The sequence below is a fragment of the Macroventuria anomochaeta genome, assembly GCF_010093625.1.
Source record: "Macroventuria anomochaeta strain CBS 525.71 unplaced genomic scaffold BU25scaffold_11, whole genome shotgun sequence".
Lineage (NCBI taxonomy): Eukaryota > Fungi > Ascomycota > Dothideomycetes > Pleosporales > Didymellaceae > Macroventuria > Macroventuria anomochaeta.
Window position 1 is genome coordinate 12,859 of NW_022985372.1, and position 12,857 is coordinate 25,715.

Below are 12,857 nucleotides of genomic sequence, written 5' to 3' on the forward strand. Positions count from 1 at the left end.
GTATTTGCGTATCCATCGCCAACGCGCAATCGGACTGACACTTGAGCAGATCGAGACGCAGGGGCAGCATGGCTTCATAGATTAGGTATCTTGCCAGGAAGATCCCCGCAGGAATCGCAAAGATACTAAGTAGGATTGTCAAGCCGCAGGTGAAGTCTTTTGAAGTCTCTATGTACGAGACCAGGTTGTCGTTCTCAGCTTGCATGTCGAGGTTGTGCTGCTCAGCGTCACAGTATAGCGTTGACAGAGGCAAGGGCGGTGGGTCTTGGGGAAACTCGTGGCGACGAGAGAAGGGTAAGCTTCTGTGATGAGGCATAGTACGAGATGAAGTCGGTCAGTGACTCGAGAAGTGAGAAGTGCAGAATGTGTAGTTCGTGGATTACTGCTACAGTGCCACCGCTCGAGACGATTTAACAGCGCTTCATCGCGCTTTGTTGTGGCTGTTAATGGTTAGTGGGTCGATAAAAAAACAAAGACACAGGAGCAGAAGCACCGATCCATAGGCGCCACACATGATGTTCGTCTCTTTCATGCACCTTTGTTCTTCGTGCTCCTGTTTCATGGCGCTGTTGGTTGTACCGTCATACTCGTCAACTGCGCGCAGCTTTGTCCGCTCGGATCGACCGTAATCTGCGCAGCATTATCGTGCCCACTCTGGCACGCCCCACTCGCGCTGACAAGCTGACCGTTCTGGAAACTGACAGGATCCAGGTTGTTGTCTGCGCAGTCAAGCGCCTTGAAGTGTGTGCCGTTGAAACCAACACACGCCTGTGTATTTACCAGATCAGGGCGGAAGCCGTTCGAGAACGATCGTTGCACTGCCAGGACATCGGCACCGGTGAGGGTGGAAGGTGTAAGTTGGCGATCTGCGGCTGTGTTCACGCATGCTGCGTCCACAATCTCGCCTGCAATGCCAAGTCAGTCGAGGTCAGAGGAGGGGGTCGACAAGAACAGGTGCGCACCATTGTTGCGAAATGTCAAGCACTCGTTGCCAGCGACGCCACCAACTTCCTTCAACACTAGTGTTTGTCTACCTCTTTGAAGAGCACCATTGCCGTTTTGTCGACTTGTAATTGCTGCCGCTGATGCGGAGGTTGCGAACAAGAGCGATGTGAAAAGCTTCATAGTGGTGATTATGAGGATCTTTCTGGACCAGCAGTGGGAGGTACAATGATACAGTGATCAGAAATGAGGTAGTAAGAAGTGAATGATTGTATTCGTCAGGCCTGTTTGATATTTGCCTTCAGGCAGCTGTACTTTGTACTCGTAGCTTATAGACGCTGGCACATCGAGAATAAGGGGCACAAGCTCATGCGCGCCACCAGGAGATCATACTGAAAATCTTACTCAATACCTGAGGCAACTTGAGACGTCAATCTTGAGACGCAAGGAGTAGGAGATACTCGATGACGGTAGTAAGCTCGAGAGCGATTTCTCGTGACTACAGTTGATTGCCTCGTTTGTTATCAAGTGTGTACTAGAGGGCACAAAGTGTTCACCGGGCACTGCCATATGCTGCCAATACCAGATAGGGCTGCTACTTACTGCTATGCAGTATCGCGATTTAATAGCCTGCGATGTAGACGTAAAACTCATGGTGTTTGAGAACCCCGTCCCGTTGTTGGCGGACCTCGGCTGGCGCTTTGGCCACATCCGCTTGCAGATGCAGCAGGATACGGCTTGAGATGCTCATAACGAATCGGAGGAATTGGAGTGAGGGAATCCGCCGGCATACGTTATGCAGCAGTGTGTCCATGTCCCTAGATTCGAGTAGGGCCATGCGTGACTTCCTTCCCCATGCAATATCTGGCCCTTGAATACCTCCTCGCGTCTCTGTCCGTTGATCCTCGTGTCCGTCTTCAGGGGCTTGGTGTGCGCACTGTGGAGTCCCTGTGTACCATGATCGCGTGCGCTCAAATCGGTGTTGACGTGATGGCCGTACGAGTGGGCCACGTTGAGCGCAATGACGGTGACGTGAACGCGGGCAAGGACCGATCATCGAGTTGCGCGCTGATCGTTCTTCTTCTGTATGCGCCGTGCAACATACATCTCGAGAGTCTGGCCCTTAGCTGCTGCGCGCTCCTCGTACGTTGTCTTCTCGTCGACGCTGAGCTTCGCGATCTTCTTCGCCAGCTTTTTTGCATTTCTGTCGGTCGATGTATTCTCCTTCTTGCTCTTCGACTTCTTGCTCTCGCTGACTCCTTTTTCGGCTTCCCGCTTGCGCTTGTTCTTCTTGTCCTTAGGTTTGTTGGCTGGCTCGCTATCAGAGGCTGAGGTGGCGGGCGTGCTGGTGCCAGATGGCGCAGCTGAAGCGTCGGTGGGTGCTGTCGAGCTATCTTCCGAGTCTCCGAGTGTGCCGGCAATCGATTCTCCCTTCACGAAGAAACCATATAAGCCACCACGATTGATGCCCTTCTTCTGGATCTGGCTGAGGGTGCTCTACTCGTATGTCAGGTCGTGCCAAGGGTCATCGGATTGCTGATTCGTACCTCCTGACCACTTCCAATATTCTTCAGACTGTCGTCGAAAGCGCGCATCCACCACTGATCGTCTGTCGTGTAGGCCGCCTTCTTCTTGCCGAGGCCGAGCTGATCCTGCTTGTGGGCGATGAGGAGTGGCTTCTTGATGCCACGACCCTCACCGTCGAGGGAGTGGCCGGATCCTTGCCATCCTTGCTTGCGCAGATATGCTTCTGCGTTCATCGTTGGTGCGAAGTTGGTAGGGTGAGTGCTGACGGCTGAACGATCGTTCTTTCCCTCCTCGAACTTTTTTGTGGGGTGGTCTTGGCGCTCGATGCGGGACTACTGGAACCCTGAACAACAACAAGCCACTCCTTCACAACGACCCGGTTCATAAGTCCAGCCGCGTGTACGGATGTACGTCTGAGTATCGCAAACACGCGAAGAACCCCAGAACTATCTATCAGGATTCGTAGACAGTGGTTCTGCACATGATCGATAGACTGGGCACGTGCTCGCATTAGCCGCATTGGACTCGACTCACGAACGACTTGTCTTTCAACATTCTTCCTCAACCCAACAGACTCGTTTCGACTTGGCTTCGAATGATCCTGGAAGTATACAGTTTTGTCAGATATTTGGGTAGCTACGATGGGCAAGATCGGTGCATTCATACCTTTGCCGCACTTGCTGTTCTCTGCCTCGTGGCTCCACGTTCACCACGATGTCCTTCCTTGAGGGCGCGCGCCGCTCTTCCTTCACTTTCACTTCGAGCTTGCGCGACGATGGGTTTAACGCAGAACCTTCGCGTTCTTCCCTCTCCACCCGCGTTCGTTCGCTCTCTACCTCCCGCTGTCTTGCAATTGTATCTACCTTTATCATCGGCTTTACACTTACAGTCACCATGAAGCGGGAACATCTCCTGTGGCTTGCATCTTCGACAGCAGGTGCCTCTTCGCTGCTACAGTTCGGCCAAGGAGCCACGTTTGACTATCCTGGGGTCCGCTTTGGGGCCGACAAGAAGTTCTCAATCACTGTCTTCAGCGACTTGCATTTCGGCGAACGTGAGTTGCTATCCACGACCTGATCTCCGAACCGTATTGATTACTCCAGCGTCATGGACTGGGGGAGGCAAGGGACCCGACGCCGACTGGAAGACCGTCGGAGTCATGAACTCGGTTCTCGACAATGAGCACTCGGATTTCGTAGTCCTGAACGGTGACCTCACGTCTTGCGAGTTCGTCGCGCCGGAGAATGTGACAGCCCTCATCGACCAAGTCACCGCGCCGCTTGTCGATCGCAACATGCCATTTGCTGCCACCTTTGGCAATCACGACATGTCCAAGACCTGCAGCACTCGCATCATGTCCGAGTACATGTGGGGCAATATCAAGGGCAAGAATGGGAAGAGATTGTCCCTCACCACTTCTTCAGTCTCTGGTCCATACGAACAGGTCGGCACAAGCAACTACTATATTCCAGTCTACGCTTCGACTGGAGGTGGAAACCCGCAGCTCTCCATGATGCTTTGGTTCTTCGACAGCAAGGGCGGTCGCGACTACGGAAAGGTCGATGCTAACGGCAAAGACGTGCCAGTGGCTGGCTGGGTAGACGACAAGGTCAGTTTAGTGCTCTGACGATCTTCTGGGTGGTGTCTACGTCGACATATGAATCCCTCAGCAGGCTCGCTATTCACTGTGCGATTCGTGACTGACTGCCTCCGCTAGGTCACGTCCTGGTTCCGTCTTACGCGCGACGCTGTTCGTCAGCAACAAGGCCGAGTGATTCCCAGCTTGGCCTTCGTGCATATCCCTGTTCATTCCACTCAGGCCTATCAAGATCAGGGTCGCGAGCCAGCGACTGCCCCGGGTCTTAACGAAGAATTGATTGGCCACCAGGTTACTATCAGAGCTAATAACCTAAAGGCATGACTAACATACCACAGGGTGAGGTTTGCGACAGCGACAACAACTGCAACTACAACGGCGCCGACACGCCTTTTATGGAGGCGCTCGTCGAGACGGAGGGACTCATGGGCGTCTTCTCTGGTCATGATCATGGTGTAGAGTAAGCAATTGCCTTTGCCTCTCGGTGCAATATAATAATGACTGCCTCCCAGCTGGTGCATGAAGTGGTCCAAGGATCTGCCCAACAACTCTCCAGCGAACGGTAATGGCCTCAACCTCTGCTTCAACCGACACTCTGGATACGGTGGCTATTCCGAGTGGACGCGCGGAGGTCGACAAATCGTCGTCGAGGAAGACAAGCTCGGCGAGAATGTACTTGAAACGTACATTAGGCTCGAAGACGGCAGTGTGTCTGGTCGAGTCACTCTAAACTCCACCTATGGTACAGATAGGTACCCTCCAGTGGCAAAACTGAAGAGCACTGGCTTGTAGAACAAGTCCGCGTCGGCGTCGAAGCTCATAGCTATGATCAGGAATTGGCGAGAGAAGATTGCAAAGCTGGTTTCGAAACATGCTACGCCTGCGAGAATTGAGGCCATCATATACGAGTAGAATGGGGCCGATGGATACGACTACCTCCAGGCCTGCGGATAGCAATACCTATGTACATGTAATATACAACCAGTAAACGAATAGTCTGTGTGACTAGCGCTGGACCTGACTCCACGAAGGCTTGCCTGTCGACTTGGTCATGTACAGCGCGATCCATCAAATGCAGCATCTGCACCTGCCGAAAGGCTCAGCTTCGTATACCTCAAATCCCGTCAAGAGCCTCGAAGCTTATCCCGTTCCCAAAAGAATACCCGAATAGTGGAGCCAATGACAATAACCGCAGCCTTCCCGATCCGCGCCGGCGCCTCAAAAGCTTCATTAGCACGGGAAGCCTTACAGCGAAACAAAGTCCTGTTTTAGAATTTTGTTCGTCACTCTGGCGGTCTCTCCAATTATCACATCATGTTAACACAACAACACTTTATACAATGCACACTCATTGTTGCTGAATTTGCATGCCTCCACGACTCTATTCGACCATGCCTTCCAAGTATTACGCCCAGAGTCCTCACGCTAATACGAGCTATGTACGACCTGATGGCATGATGTTGCATTTTTGCAGCGGACACTCACTGCACGGCCACCACCGATATCTTTAGCACGTGGAGACGAGATGAGGGCTAGCCCAACGCTATGGTACTTGACCGTTGGATTACCATCTGTAGTCGATTCTTTGACCACCGATAAAGCTATACTCAGTTCCCAGTTGTATCCCTCGCGTTGTATCCCTCGCATTCTACCCTTCATCTCTTTACCTTCGATTCGTTCGTCAAGATGAAGGTCCTTCCCCTCCTCGCCGCTCCGCTCCTTGCCTCGGTCTCGCCTTTGTTGGCTGAGCGCCAGGCAGACCGAAGCGTCGACACCTTGTTCAGTGGCGTTGGCAAAATTTACTTCGGTGCCGCCGCTGAGAAGAACAAGTTCAGCGAAGGAGGTGACAAGATAGGTGCCATGATGGAGAAAAACTTTGGACAGGCCACTAACTAGTACTTGATGAAGTGGTCCTACACAGAGCCCAGCCGTGGCACGTTCACCACCGAAGCTGCCGATGAGCTTGTGTCATGGGCTAATGCTAATGGCAAGAGTGTCAGAGGCCACACGCTAGTTTGGGGTGAAGATGTACCTGATTGGGTGCAAAAAATCAACGACAAGGAGACCATGAAGACAGTGATTCACGACCACGTGTATGGAGTTGTCTCGAGGTTCAAGGGCAGGGTCAGGTCTTGGGACGTGGTGAACGAGATCTTCGAACTAGACAAGGTCGGTCTAAAGAACACCAAGTTCTACCAAGTTCTTGGGGAGGAGTACGTCGGCATTGCCTTCCGTGCCGCCCATAAAGCAGACTCAGATGCCAAACTATATATCAATGACTATGGTCTCGACAACGTAACTTGGGCCAAGTCCCAGCCAGGTAGCCTTGTCGATAAGGTGAAGCAATGGAGGAGCGAGGGCATTCCCATTGATGGCATTGGCTCGCAGACGCATTTGATAGCCGGTAAGTCCACATTCTATTTGTTATTCAAAACTTCGCTAATACTTGTGTAGGCGCATCAGCTGCCGTGGAGACTGCGCTCAGGACTTTGGCTAAAGCCGCTCTTGAAGTTGCGATCACAGAGCTGGACATCGAAGGCCGCAATCCTCAAGGGTACATCCAAGCTGTCGCGGCCTGCTATCACGTTGCAAGTTGCGTGGGTGTTACAGTCTGGGGTGTTTGCGACACGGCAAACTTGGGCAAGACCCTCTTCAAGAACAACTGCGACCCGATGGATGCGTATTACGCTATTGCCGACTGGTTGAAAATGCTCTAGTGAGTCGACGCTGCCCACGAGATTCTGAGTTGTAACCGTTGACAACCTTCTCTTATCGCGCTCTTAGTATAGATTGATTGTAGTCAAGCTCCTCTTATCGAATGCCTCCCCGTGCATGATGCCATGGATGTATGCATCGCCAACGAGCTCATAGTGCTTTGGTTTATCATCGGTGGGCTCGCCGATCAGCTTACGCATGAGGTAGGGAACTTTGCCTCCGGGCAATATTAGCACGTAATCTCTAGGCTTCGTCTCTAGGGCAAACCCCGTGTATTCCCGCTCGGTTTCAACGAAGGTACGATCAGTCGTGACTGCGCTCCAAGCAACCTGAAATCCCTCTCTACCTTAGGAACAGGATGTCTGGTACTCGCTTCTACCCAAGCTTCCTATCTATCGTAACGTGCATGATCTGTGCTGTCCGCAAGTTGATACCGCATGCCGAATTTATCCTTTGGAGGGTATGATTGCACCACATGTGGACTGCCAAAACGCTCCTTCCCTAGATGTGTATGGATCTCTCACTAGGCAGTTAGACATTGCAGCTGTTCTCCATTTCAAGAAACGAGCACAAACGCTTGCTCCGCCTTAATCATGAATGCTCTTGACAACCCCCCAGACGTATCCTTGAGTCACGACATTATGAACGCCTACACATATCTGGTCCTGTCGAGCGCAATTCGAATTCAGCCATGCAACAAGTGCTCTTGCCCCGCAATATAAATTCGAAACGCACAATCCCCACTCTCGGGGGTGGTCGTACCACCTTAATCCATACATGCTCATCTAATCGGGCAGATGGATCTCTTAATGGAGTCAATCACACTTGACTTCAGCCGTAATTTTCCCTGGCAAGCTGCCGAGGCTGGTGCGGATGCAAGATTCCACTGCGTTCTAGTGTCCGAGAGACAAACAAGAACGTTTGCATGCGTCCCAGGGACCTTTTCGTGATGCAGAATACTCATATCATTGTGATTATCTGGCTGGGCATTCGTTTATCCTGTTTTGCCACTCAAAATCCACGGTCTCTTCTCCCAGAAGTCATCCTTGATGAGATCTGTATGTTCTTTGATGATCCTCGCCTTGCTTCGCTTCTTTCTGTCTTTGTCTTTCTGAGTCCGACTCATCTGTGCAGACCTCCCGTCGCTGGCTTCCTTGCCCGCTGTAGGAGCGCGAGACTTCTCCGTCGACGCCGGCTTCGACATGTCTTTGAATTTGCCCGCTTCAGGTTTAGCTTCAGGTTTCGTAGGCGCATGTCGTCTTGAGCGTGAAGCATCCTTCGATGGTGGAATGGGCTGACCATCCGTCTCGACTGCTGATCGCGAGCTAGGTACAGAACTTTGCAGCTTGTTGTATAGTTGCGCATGAGAGCCCCACTCGCTCGATGATGGCACAGGTTGTGACTGTTGGCGAGAGTGACGCGCGGAAGTGGCTGGCAATTCAGCAATGCCAGGATGGTCATCGTGTTGCCACCCATTTCTGCCTTTCCTCTTGTCAGGGTCACTGACCACTCTTCTCTCACCCATAGGAGGGCTTGGCAGCTCTTTGTTACAGTTCAGTGGCGGACTGGCCCTGGAAGGTGTTATCGTTCCTTGCGCAGGACCCGCAAGATTCTCTGTCTCTTCCCCGTTGCTAGTCCTGAGGTTTGAGGTGGATCGCAGGTGTTGCAACGACAGCTTGCGTGGCTTCGTGTTGGCCGGGATGCTGGACATCCGTAGTGGTATCGACGGTTGACTACTAGATGTTAGGTACGTTTGAATTTGCGAGAGGCTGGGTGAGCGATGCTTGAGTTTGGGTTGCGAAGGCCCTGGAACAGACATCAATGCTGATGCCGAATGCGAGTTAGGCTTCGCCGTCCCCTGTGATCTGTTGCACTCGGCGAATGAGCCGGCAAACCCTGCTGGGGGAGCCGCAGGCGAGAAGTTTGCACGCGTTGTTGGATTTGGTGCATCGAGAGACATGGGCGGCTTTGTGCTGGGCTTCAGGATCAGTGGTGACAACGGCAAAGGCGTCAGCGACGAGAAATTTTGCTTGCCCGTTGGTGATGTGACAGTAGAGGGCGGCGAAAGTGGTAAGGAGTTTTGCGGATAGATGTTGTTGCGAGGGCTGACGGGGTTAGATCGAAGTGGGTTTGGGTAGCCGTCTTCTGGCAGGTTGGGTGGCGATGGAGGTGGCGATGGCGTCGAAGCTGTGGAGAGAAAAGTCGGTCCTGGGGGCGCTGAAAAGATGGATAAGACCGGAGATTCCTGCAGTCTTGGGACTGTCAGGTCATTTGCTTGCGACAGAGGTTTTGAGTGCGTTCGCGTTGGTCGAGGCTGAGCGAAAATGGGATCTTCGGTAGCGTTTGTGGCTGTTGTTGGATTCGACTGCGGAACATTTACCGGGAAGAACTGTTGTGTCAGCATATGAGACCAAATGAGAAAGCTTCATGCTCGACATACATCTCGATAAAGTATCGTGCCTTTCTTGAAGCACTCAGGCTCATTGTTGTAGTTGATGCCGAACTCCTTAAAAAGGATCTCGTTCTTATCCGCTGAGACAGTGCCTGACAGTCGTTGCTCGGCTTGTTGAGGTCCCATACTACCTTGCTGCACAAGAGTCCAGAAGGTTGTGTTGTAAAGGTTGTTGATATGACCTACAACCGATTAGCCGAAGTAGTGAACACCGTAGCTCCGATACGAACAATCAACTTGGCGCCAGCTCATGTAGTCTCTCAGGTTCGAGTCACTCGGGTAGCATACTGCCCGCCCATCGAATGATGGCAGAGGTGGTGTCAATGGCTTTTGTGGGAAATACTTCGACCACAGAAACACGTAGTACGACGTGAAAGTAGACACAATTGTTGTAGTGAGCTTGCTGCTAGAGCGTTAGCTAGGGACCTGACGAATCACTTGCAAGATCTGTGTGGAATGTACCTTGCTCTCCGCTCGAACAGCATGCAGTCCTTGTGAAAGACGAAGCTATTCTATGGTCAGCGGCCAACATCACGATTGAGTCTTGTGATATGATAACATACCTGTATTCATCGCTGTTGCCATATGCAATCACGAGATCTGGCAACTCCCTCATCACGGCCTCAGCGGCCTCGTTCATGAGATCTAGCGCATCTCGATCATTCGGCTTGACGAACTTATACTTCGTCGTTAGTCTGAATGAACGTCAGTAATCTTGTCGTTGACGTTGATCCTGAACTTAAGCTCTCGGAGAATTCTACGTGTGACGGGTACCTGCGCTGGACGAAAAAGCAAATTGACTAACGACTTTAAAAAAAGGAAAGAGCGACATACTTCGAGAACCCACGTCCATCGATCCGCACCACTATCCAAGTGTTTGACAGCAAGATGTCCGGCTGCTCGAAAGAGCGTACATACTCGTATCTGAGGCTCGTTAGTTCGCGCTCGTTCTTCAGCTCGTGCAAGCTGGTGCAGCTCGGCACCCCACCCATCAACGCGGGAAAACGGGCGCTTACTTCGAATTGGCCATTTCGCAACGTCTCGTGGTCTACCTCATAGAACGGAGCATCGTCTGCACAGCGAGTAAGCAGGTATAAGAAAGAGACGTTCAACTGTCAGCCCCATCGACCAGTCTACGCAAGCGTGGTTTTGAGTTCGAGATTCCGTCCGGGACTAAGGCTGTGAACGTGATGGGCAACGAGCAAAGGGTGTTTCAGATGCACATATGTCATGCACCTAGAGCTGCTGGGGGTCCTTGTGGCTGCTGAGAATAATGCGCGCGGAATCCTCCGAGTACACTGCGAATTATGCCGTGTAGTGAACGATGCCGTGCGTGAAAGCCTTTCCAAAGTCTGACTCCATATTTGGCCGGCAGATCGACGCTAGCTAGCGGCTAGTCTTGTCCCCACTTCGTCACTCGATTCAAACAACATGTCGAACTCACGATAATCACGATGGTTCTTGCGCAACGGTAAGCTCATGCGTGGATGTGCAACGCGACGCGCGGACCATCGATGCAGGCTTCTGCACCTGCGCTGTTGATCTCTCGCCATCTCAACACCAGCAACATCAACCTCACCACGTTCACTCGAGGCGGTCTACAGTACCGGCGCAGCGGTGAATGCCATCACTGTCCTACGCCGCTGGTATTAATTTCGCTGTCGCAAGCTTCTAGCTTGATGCCTGAAGAGGCGGCATAGCCCGACGTTCACGGGACACTGGTTCGCGTCAGCGTTGCACGGCCACCAACCGCACTCCGCACTCCACCTCAACACCAACAATTCGAAACGCTATAGTCTACAACTTATAGGCTGCATTATCACCGACCTACCGCTTGTAGCGCAAATCATGCCTGTACCTTCGGCAGTTGGCCCTACGCTACGAGCCTCAGATCCGGCCTGCGGTATCCCCAGATCAGCCTCATGATCGCCACGGAAACGCCTAAGTGGAGATGCCTTACTGACCCACGTTATGCCTACGAAGTGAGGCAGTACTGGATCATCATGTTGGTGATCGATGTATCGCCGTTGGTCGACTTTCCGGCAGGTGTCCATGCCGTTGACCTATCTTCTAACAGCTCCACCTTCTCACGATTCCCGCCTCTCCACTGCTCTCAGATCTTCCGCAAGCGCAACATCACATCGGCCAGAACTCGCCGAACGCATGAAACACCAGGGCTGCTGTGCTCCAGCTTGGTACAGACGGGCGACTGACACTAACACCAGCATAACAGCATTCTGTTAATGCCCATACCAGGACACCGGAGGACATCCGCAACCTACGCGTGCCTTCAACCTGACAGTACCATGGTAATACACGCTTGATATCTGGTATTAGCCGCGCCGAGCTGTCAGCCAAACCTTCTCGCGTACAATTCCTTTTACAGACGTCAGGACCCAAGCCTTCTCAAACTCAAACAGCGATTGAACTTTGTCGCAAATCTAGATTCGACCTCACCTCTCATGGACTGCGGACCAAAGTAACAACTGACACCAAGCGCGATGTGTATACTGACCAAAGCACATCATACGGAAGACGCATCTCGTTCAAACAGGACCGATTCGTTCGGATGAGCAGTTGACTTCAGCTCCACCATAATACCGCACAATGATCAAAGTGTCTCTAGAATCCGTATCTAGCTAACCAGAGCTCTGATAACTGTATCCCAACTTTGGACTTGGGGTAACAACAATGATAATGACTACTGTTCGTGAGGGTGTCGTTGCTGGATCAACACTGGCTTCCCTATCCACTGAGAGAACACAACACTACTTCACAGCAAAATCGACCCACATTTTTCAACCCCGTTTCCGTATCGCTCTTGTCATGCCAACCGTTCTGCTCTCTCCGTGTTCTTCAAGAAGCCACAGATAGGACAGAACTTCCCAGGAGCCGCAGCCACTGTTGTCCAAAACAAACCTCTTAAGCCCAGCTTTAGACCCTACACTACGTTCCACACAGTCGCGTGATGAACAGATAGGGCACGAGCCCTCTGCGACCGTACAACACGCGCGTTTTCATCGAATCAAACAAATACCTTTGTACAGCTTCAAAATCACGTGGGACTGAACTAGACTGCTTGTGCGACTCTACATCAGCTCTGATTGCCGCTCACAAATCCACTCATCAGTGTTGAGCACATCTCATCCAACGGACTTCAATGCCTCGCACTCAACCGAAGAAGCTGGAACTCAGCAAGGGGCGAAAGGTTCACTGCATGATCGATCGACGCTGATTGCGCTGTTGGAGGCTCCGGTTCAGGTAGTCTAAAGCACGGGTTCGAAATCAGAGACGACTGCACCGGCCGAGAAGACGCATCGACACACCAGCACCAACACCGACTGCCCGTCATCCCCTCGCCTAGTCTCCTCACTCCTCGATCTTCCCTCCGCGACGCATACCCGGAACTGCACACTCCGCACAGCGGGATCCCATTCCGTCTCCTCACGTCTTCTCGCCTTACTTTGTAAGCTCAGCCCGCTTGATCTCACTCAGACTTGGCAAAACAATAGTGGGGTGTGGGCGGGCGCTCTGAGCCTCCGGGGAACTGCGGGTTTGGTGTGATGCAGATCAAGCACGCGCTTCGAACGTACACACGATGAAGCCTCCATGCTGGATGCTTAG

General features: G+C 52.2%; 5 protein-coding genes across 5 annotated transcripts; 2 read left to right on the forward strand and 3 right to left on the reverse strand.

Moving 5' to 3' along the window:
* Positions 1 to 214: 214 nt before the first annotated feature.
* BU25DRAFT_22997 (uncharacterized protein) lies at positions 215 to 1,236 on the reverse strand. The gene is made up of 2 exons (XM_033701409.1): positions 963 to 1,236; positions 215 to 905 (listed from the first exon to the last, which is right to left on the reverse strand). The coding sequence occupies exons 1-2, from the start codon at positions 1,123 to 1,125 to the stop codon at positions 559 to 561; spliced, it is 510 nt and encodes a 169-aa protein (XP_033563065.1). The 5' UTR covers positions 1,126 to 1,236; the 3' UTR covers positions 215 to 558.
* Positions 1,237 to 1,824: 588 nt separating this feature from the next.
* BU25DRAFT_22995 (uncharacterized protein) lies at positions 1,825 to 2,883 on the reverse strand. The gene is made up of 2 exons (XM_033701408.1): positions 2,490 to 2,883; positions 1,825 to 2,439 (listed from the first exon to the last, which is right to left on the reverse strand). The coding sequence occupies exons 1-2, from the start codon at positions 2,700 to 2,702 to the stop codon at positions 1,996 to 1,998; spliced, it is 657 nt and encodes a 218-aa protein (XP_033563066.1). The 5' UTR covers positions 2,703 to 2,883; the 3' UTR covers positions 1,825 to 1,995.
* Positions 2,884 to 3,363: 480 nt separating this feature from the next.
* On the forward strand, positions 3,364 to 5,048 carry BU25DRAFT_389742 (Metallo-dependent phosphatase; the record flags this gene model as incomplete). The annotated part of the gene is made up of 5 exons (XM_033704534.1): positions 3,364 to 3,523; positions 3,573 to 4,078; positions 4,187 to 4,357; positions 4,405 to 4,526; positions 4,579 to 5,048. 5 exons carry the CDS (start codon positions 3,364 to 3,366, stop codon positions 4,856 to 4,858), a joined length of 1,239 nt encoding a protein of 412 aa, XP_033563067.1. The 3' UTR covers positions 4,859 to 5,048.
* Positions 5,049 to 5,459: 411 nt separating this feature from the next.
* Positions 5,460 to 6,783, forward strand: BU25DRAFT_465836 (glycoside hydrolase family 10 protein; the record flags this gene model as incomplete). The annotated part of the gene is made up of 3 exons (XM_033710666.1): positions 5,460 to 5,961; positions 5,995 to 6,470; positions 6,521 to 6,783. Exons 1-3 carry the CDS (start codon positions 5,753 to 5,755, stop codon positions 6,781 to 6,783), a joined length of 948 nt encoding a protein of 315 aa, XP_033563068.1. The 5' UTR covers positions 5,460 to 5,752.
* An 835-nt stretch (positions 6,784 to 7,618) lies between these two features.
* On the reverse strand, positions 7,619 to 10,546 carry BU25DRAFT_364767 (Thg1-domain-containing protein). The gene is made up of 7 exons (XM_033703800.1): positions 10,250 to 10,546; positions 10,068 to 10,157; positions 9,797 to 9,928; positions 9,696 to 9,740; positions 9,464 to 9,636; positions 9,222 to 9,415; positions 7,619 to 9,170 (listed from the first exon to the last, which is right to left on the reverse strand). Exons 1-7 carry the CDS (start codon positions 10,261 to 10,263, stop codon positions 7,776 to 7,778), a joined length of 2,043 nt encoding a protein of 680 aa, XP_033563069.1. The 5' UTR covers positions 10,264 to 10,546; the 3' UTR covers positions 7,619 to 7,775.
* Positions 10,547 to 12,857: the final 2,311 nt, after the last annotated feature.